The sequence below is a fragment of the Thamnophis elegans genome, chromosome 2 (genome assembly GCF_009769535.1).
Source record: "Thamnophis elegans isolate rThaEle1 chromosome 2, rThaEle1.pri, whole genome shotgun sequence".
Classification (NCBI taxonomy): domain Eukaryota; kingdom Metazoa; phylum Chordata; class Lepidosauria; order Squamata; family Colubridae; genus Thamnophis; species Thamnophis elegans.
Genome location: NC_045542.1, coordinates 115349740 through 115357082, shown reverse-complemented (window position 1 = coordinate 115357082; position 7343 = coordinate 115349740). Strand labels below are relative to the sequence as shown.

The window sequence follows — 7343 nt, the reverse complement described above, 5'->3', positions numbered from 1 at the left end:
AATCCACATATAAAGTCCCTGCACCCAGACCCGCCCTATAAATTGAATGTTTTTCAGCATGTTGACATAAAAGATCTTTGACTGCAGCCAAGAAATTAAAAGAAAAATAGGGATGTATTCTCCACACACATTCATATTTGGGTTCAAGCCTCTTTTTCATACATTTCCTTCCTGATCTTAGTACTTTCTGAACATTTTTGTATGTACCAACTTGATTAAAATGAAATGGTGTGATGCTGCAATCTTTGATACTCTGGTCATTATCCAAGTATGTTCTATGACATCATGTTAATCTGCTGCCTTTTATTAATCCAGATGTAGGGTTCAGCATCTTGTACAAGCCCTGCTAATGTGCACTGTAAATCTTCGATTACTTTTTTCAATGGAAAGTACTGTACAGTGCTTCCAAATTAAGGTTGTGATGATCAGGATAGTGATACCACTAGATGGCAGCACTCCCTAATAGTTGCTTAGAGAGCCAAAGGCAGAGCTTGAGTGTCAGTCCTGCCTTAGGCAGAGTAACCTTGAGACAGTCACATTCTCTCAGCCTAGAAAGGAAACAATGGAAAAATCACTTCTGAAAAATCTTGCCAGGAAAGCTGCAGATGTCCGGGAAGTCTCTGTGAATCAGGCATGATTAAGAAAAAAAAGGAGTTCTTGACCCCAACATAGCCACCCTTCTCCAAATCAGTTCTCCTTAAACTGGGGATCTTCTAGTTGTGCTGCGTTGCAACGACAGTCAACCTGCCTATAAAGGATGAACATTATAACTCATGCCAGAAGACAAGCAGGTGTTATTTTAAACCTATGTTTCTAGTTTAACAGATCCAATAATTTAGGTCAGCATTCCCCAACCTTTCCAGTTTGGCGGCCCAGCCTGGAGGGGAGGGTGGGAAGAGGAGATGGTTTTGGGTGAATGGGGCTGTGAACATGCACGTGCCAAGGAGACTGGTTGTGATAGCCCACTGCCTGTTAGTGGGCCAGGGCCCACAGGTTGGGGACCCCTGCTTTGGGTGAATCAACAAAATCCTAGATCAGTGGTCGGCAACCTTAAACAGTCAAAGAGTCACAAAGGTCCTAACTGGAAACCCTCCGTTCAATTCTGAAGCCGACCAGAAGTCTGGCTCCCTCACCATAGAGTTTCTTCCTAGTGCAGTGTCCTTTTTCCCTACCTGTCCTAACCAAAAGCCCTATCAATTGGGGAGCCAACCAACGACAGGAAGCCATAGCAGAGGGATGAAAGAGCCACATGGGACACCAGAGCCGCAGGTTGCTAACACCTGTCCCAGATTTACTTTTTGACAAATCACAAAATGGTTTGCTTGGTTATGCCTTAGCATATTGTGTGAACCCAATGTTGTTAACTTAGATTCCAGAAAACTGTGGTTTAGTTAGTAAATCAAGATTATGCAACCCATAATTTAATTACCTAGATGCTGAATCATATAAATCCAGACACATCATTAAAAGCCAAAATCACAAAAATATGGCTGATTTACTTTAGCCATGTCATGTGTCCAAAAAGTCAGTGATGCTAGGACCGGTTAGTGGACCAAGAAGAAGGGGCAAGCAAAGATCTTGATGGCTTGATACCATCAAAGCTGATACAAAGATGAACATCCAACAATTGAAAGAAGCTATGTTTGACAGGGTAGCATGGAGATGTGTCACTAAGAGTTGGACAAGACTGAATGGTTAACCAACTAATTAAGTTTAATGTGCTATGTGAATTGATTTGATTTTGATTTGATTTTTATTATATTTATATGCCGCCCTTTTCCCCCGAAGGGGACTCAGGGCGGCTCACAATTCAAATCAGGGAAGGGGGGTACAGACAAAAAATAAAAGACGAGACATAATAATACATAATTTAAAAACACACAACAGTCATACCATTCGAGACAGGGGCAACAGCTCTTTAGCCCCAGGCCTGTCGGAACAGCCATGTTTTAAGGGCTTTGCGGAAGGCCTGGAGGGTGGTGAGGGTTCGAATCTCCATGGGGAGTTCGTTCCAGAGGGTCGGAGCAGCCACAGAGAAGGCTCTCCTCCGGGTAGTCGCCAATCGGCACTGGCCGGTGGATGGAATTCGGAGGAGGCCTAATCTGTGGGATCTAATCGGTCTAGTGGAGGTGATTGGCAGCAGGCGGTCTCTCAAGTACCCAGGTCCAATACCATGAAGGGCTTTATAAGTGACGACTAGCGCCTTGAAGCGTATCCGGAGACCAATAGGCAGCCAGTGCAGCTCGCAGAGGATAGGTGTTATGTGGGTGAACCGAGGTGCACCCACGATCGCTCGCGCGGCTGCATTCTGGACAAGCTGAAGTCTCCGAATGCTCTTCAAGGGCTGCCCCATGTAGAGCACGTTGCAGTAGTCCAGTCTAGAGATCACAAGGGCACGAGTGACTGTTGTGAGGGCCTCCCGGTTCAGGTAGGGACGCAACTGGTGCACCAGGCGAACCTGGGCAAATGCCCCCCTGGTGACAGCCGACAAGTGGTGTTCAAAAGTCAGCTGTGGGTCCAGGAGGACTCCCAAATTGCGAACCCTGTCTGAGGGGGCGTACTGTTTGACCCCCCAGCCTGAGAGATGGAAAACTTGGCCAATTAGTAGGAGGGAAACACACCAGCCACTCGGTCTTATCCAGATTGAGTACAAGCTTGTTAACCCCCATCCAGTCCCTAACAGCCTCGAGGCACTGGCACATCACATCAACCGCTTCACTGAGTTGGCACGGGGCGGACAGATGCAGCTGCGTATCGTCTGCATACTGATGGCATTTTATCCCGTGCCGTCGAATGATCTTACCCAGCGGCTTCATGTAGAAGCAAGTTTTCGTGGCATACTTTGTGATTAATTATGATATATGGATTGTATAATGTACAAAGTAAAAAAAAGCAATAACAAGAACCAGTTAACACGATAAATAGCTATGAAGGAACAAAAAAGGATAATTTTAAGGCTCTCGTTAACAAAATGTATTGGTGTTGTTAATAATTGCTAATAATTTGACGTGTCCAATACAGGCAGTCCTCAATTTATAATCATAACGATGTCTGGTTGTAAGTCATAACAATTGTAAAGTTGACTGACCCAAATTTACAACCTTTTCTTGCAATGGTTGTTAAGCAAACCCTGCAATTGTAAGCAACTACTGTGGTAGTAAGTGTACACCATACTCGTTAAACAAAGCAGTTGTTTGTTAGAGGACAGTTTTGTGGAAAACCAAAAATAAATACCAATTTTGACAAAAATGCAGTCACATGACTGTGGGAGGCTGCAACCAGCCCCAAACTTGGGCTGGTTACTGAGCGCCCAATGTGTGATCACATGACCATGAGGGGGTTGGAACTTTGGAACTACACCGTAAGCACCCCCAGGGAGATCTGCTATACTTCAAAGGGACTGGCTTAGTAATTTGAAGACGATCTGCAACCATTAAAATCAGTGGTGGGTTTCAAAAAATTTTAGAACCTCTTCTGTAGGTGTGGCCTGCTTTGTGGGAGTGGCTTGCTGGCCATGTGACCAGGTGGGAGTGGCTTGCCATCCATGTGACCAAGTGGGAGTATCTTGGCAGTCATGTGACTGGGTGGGCATGGCCAACTTGTAAAATGTGGTGAAACTCACTTAACAACACTCTTACCTAGCAACCAAAATGTTGGCTCAGAAACTCTTGCATTTGAAGCCTGCAAGTCTTAAAGTTACAAGAATTAGTAATTAATTTAGTAATTTAATAAATTTATATGCCGCCCAATCCCATAAGACCCTTGCACCACTAACCCTTTACAAAAAAAAAAGGGGGGGGGTGTTCAAACTTGACAGCTTTAAGACTTGTGGACTTCAACTCCCAGAATTCCTCCTCTTGCTCTTCATCTTGATGATGTCAGGACGGGCAGGGGGAGGGAGCTGGAACCAGTTCTAAACAGCACTGTAGATTTGTGGAACCTCTTCTATAGAAGAGGTTAGAACTGGCAGGAACCCACCCCTGAACTTGGATCATCATGAGATTAAGATTAACCATCAAGAATAGTTTGGGGGTTTGGGGGGGGGAGCTTTGTAAAGAAATAAACATCAAATTTACTTTCTGTCCTTTTTCTTTTACAGCTGAGAGCAGCTTCAAATCTCACTAACCAACTCCTCTGCTTCAGATCTTTAAATATTTGCGGTCCACCTCTAGGTCACCGCACCACTCCTGCTATTCCTATAAGGTATGGCCCCACATATAAAAATTACCTGAATCCATTCTGAATTAGTACACCTAGCAGCTCCAGGTAACATGGCCAAGATGTCACCTGCATAGATTTACTTTATCTGAAGACAAGTATCTCAGCCACAGGTAAATCTGAAGCAACAATTCTCACAGTACATTTTTCTGAGACCATTTTTGAGATTTCCCCTCCACTGTTTTTTTTTAAACAGCTGCCAGCTTTTCCCACAATGTCACTGAATACATATAGGTCCTGAGGTAGTGTAAATGTTAGGTATAGCTATCTAAGAAAAAGACTGTGTTACTATTCTTACTAACAATGAATTTTCTGCCATCCCTTTTGGGAGAAAAAAATTGAGAAGTAATTTGTTCACAACAACTCAATACCTGTTGACTTATAAAGCACTAATATAAATCAAATTAGCATCTAAACTCCTGCAATAATAATCATTAATATCTAAGGACAAGATACAGATTAAAAATATTGTATTGAATGTAACATTTTCTATGTTCCACAATCATTTCAGATTCTTCTGAAACCAGTTTTATTGTCTTTCTATGTTCAATTATTGCTTGTATTTTTTTTCTTGTGTCAACCCTCAGCTTGCTTCTAATCATATTTTGCTTTTTGTCTATTTTTGGAACACCCTTCATGCCTTCATATACTGTATAGCTGCTACTTGACCCTCCTACATCTAGTATGGAATTGTAAATCTCAATTACTGGTTTTAAAAACAAAGCCAACTACATTTCCTTACTGTTTGGTAGGAAAATATGGAAAAAAAATGGATCTGATTTTAAAAAGGAAAAGGTTGAAAGCACAGGATGGTCATTCTTTCCACATTTCCCCTCAAATCTGCATCCATTCTTCTTACATTCCCATGCTAGAGAACCAAATGACTCTTCCTTTATCTGTAAACTCAGACTTCCTCTGGAGGATGAAAACAATTGCCAGGTGGTAACACAACTACTGCATCTCTTTTCTTTGGAAACTTTTTTTTATAACTTCCCTGTTTTACTATCAGTTCCCCATGTGGCCTTCAGTTTCTCCTTCTTGTCTGGAGACATTAAGAGCAACACATAAATGTCTCTAAAAAACACAGGCAAAAATGGTATTTGTAGAGCCGTGTGATATTAAGAATGTTTATTTGGAAAGCAGGATCCGTTTAGCATCACTTCAGATTGGGTCATGTCTTCTCTTCCCCCCAATTTTTATACTTTTTCAGATAAGCACTTGAGCTACTAAAATTATTGCAGGTTACAAGGAAAGCAAGTAAGATTTAGGACTTCTAAACAGAAAGTGACTAACAAAACACAGGGCCAAGACAAGTAAACCTTATGATGATTTGGAGGATAATGGTTATAAATGTGATCTCTATATGATGTCTATAATGTTTGATATTACCAATTGATTATAGAGAAAACTGAATAGAGGGTTTAACTAAATAATGCACATCATCACAAAGATGACGGCAAATAGGATCTAAGAACAATAGTCATAATTATTGTGTGTATAAGATGTATTATCTGAACTTAAAAAAGATTGTACCCAGATAGTACACTGTTATTGTAAATATAGAAATTTTATATACAACCCAAGAACATTGTGCAATTATTATTATTAATAATAATAATAATAATAATAATAATAATAATAATAATAATAATTCTGAATCTACAAAAAACCACCCTACTTGGAACAGCTTATATCCTCTGACATTACCTTAACAGTTCCTGGGTCCTTGGTTAGGACTCGACCTGTTGAGCTACCAACCAGCCCCAAAGGCTGTGAATCTCACCAAAGATGAACCACATAATAATAATAAAAGACACAGGGCCCATGTATATAAAATTATGCACAGTATGGAAAATGTGAAGAAAAAGAAGTATTTATCCCTAATGTGCATACTAACTCAGGACCATCTATTAAAAATGAAATGTGAGATGGTTAAAATGAAGTAATTCTGTACTCAGTGCTTAGTTAAACTGCATTTTGATACCATGAGAGTTGGTGATGGCCAGTAATGTTGGTAATGTAGGTACAAACCCGACAGATTCATGGAGAAGTCCATGTGCATTGGTTATTAAGTCCATAATTGATTGACTATTAATTGCCATCAAGTTATTTTGATTCCTAGTGGCCACATAAACTTTATCCATAACAATCTATCTTTAATCTGATCTGAGTCCATTCACTTTGTTTCTGGTTGTCCTTTCCCAGAGAACTGGGTCTTTCTATAATGTGTTCAAAGTAGGCCAAATAGCCTGGTCATTTGTGTTTTATGTAAAAACTGTTCTGCTTGAGTGTTTTGCATATGCATCTTTTTGGCATGAATGGTGGGGTGGTGCTTTTATTTGCATGCTAGTCAGCTAGGTGGTGACATGATAATTGGCATCTGAATTTCCATGATAACACTTTTCCTCAATTTAATATGTCAGTGAAGTTCAGTGACTATTACTTTCTGACTCCTCTGTATTCTTTCCATTCTGGCAATCTCCCAATCTCAGTCTTTGGTTTTTGCTTTTGTATCACATAACAAATGCTTTAGCCATGATGTTGTGTCTTACAAGCTACTGTAAATGCATGCCCTGTCAACCAGGATAAGTTTCTTTATAGTACTCAAACAACATTCAGGAGGATTCATTCATTCATTCATTTATTCATTCATTTATAATATTTAGTTTATTCAAAGAAAATTAAAATTCAAAAGACCAAAATACATAAAAACAAAAGAAAAAAACATAATAAACAAGACATTAAAAAGAAAAGGTTTCTTTGAAAAAAATATTAGCACATATAGACCTAGAAGCCTCCCTAGTTGAATTCTGATTTATATGATACAACAATGTTAGTTTCCTATCCCCTGCAAAACAGGCCAAAAAAATTTTAAACTACCAACTGAAATACTAAATCAGTTTACAAATGGTTAGGCTGTCTTCTATATACTTAATTAATAACAATATAGTTAACGGGGAACACAATAATAATAAAAATATATAAAGATATAAAAGTAATAAAAATTCTTATTAATAATAGAAGAGAGACAAGATTGAAATTCCAAAACCCTCTGTTAATGAACTGTTATTGAAATCAATTTGAAGAAAATTTACCATGGCTTCAATCCCAGATCATTCCCAAAA

At 39.7% G+C, this 7343-nt stretch overlaps 1 protein-coding gene across 1 annotated transcript in view; it reads right to left on the bottom strand.

Moving 5' to 3' along the window:
- ABHD6 (abhydrolase domain containing 6, acylglycerol lipase) overlaps positions 1–6296 on the bottom strand; it is a 22008-nt gene extending 15712 nt beyond the window's left edge. Inside the window, exon 1 of the mRNA XM_032239097.1 lies at positions 6203–6296. Coding sequence (XP_032094988.1) covers positions 6203–6296 — 94 coding nt within the window. The remainder of the gene's footprint in view (positions 1–6202) is intronic.
- Between the last annotated feature and the right edge of the window lie 1047 nt (positions 6297–7343).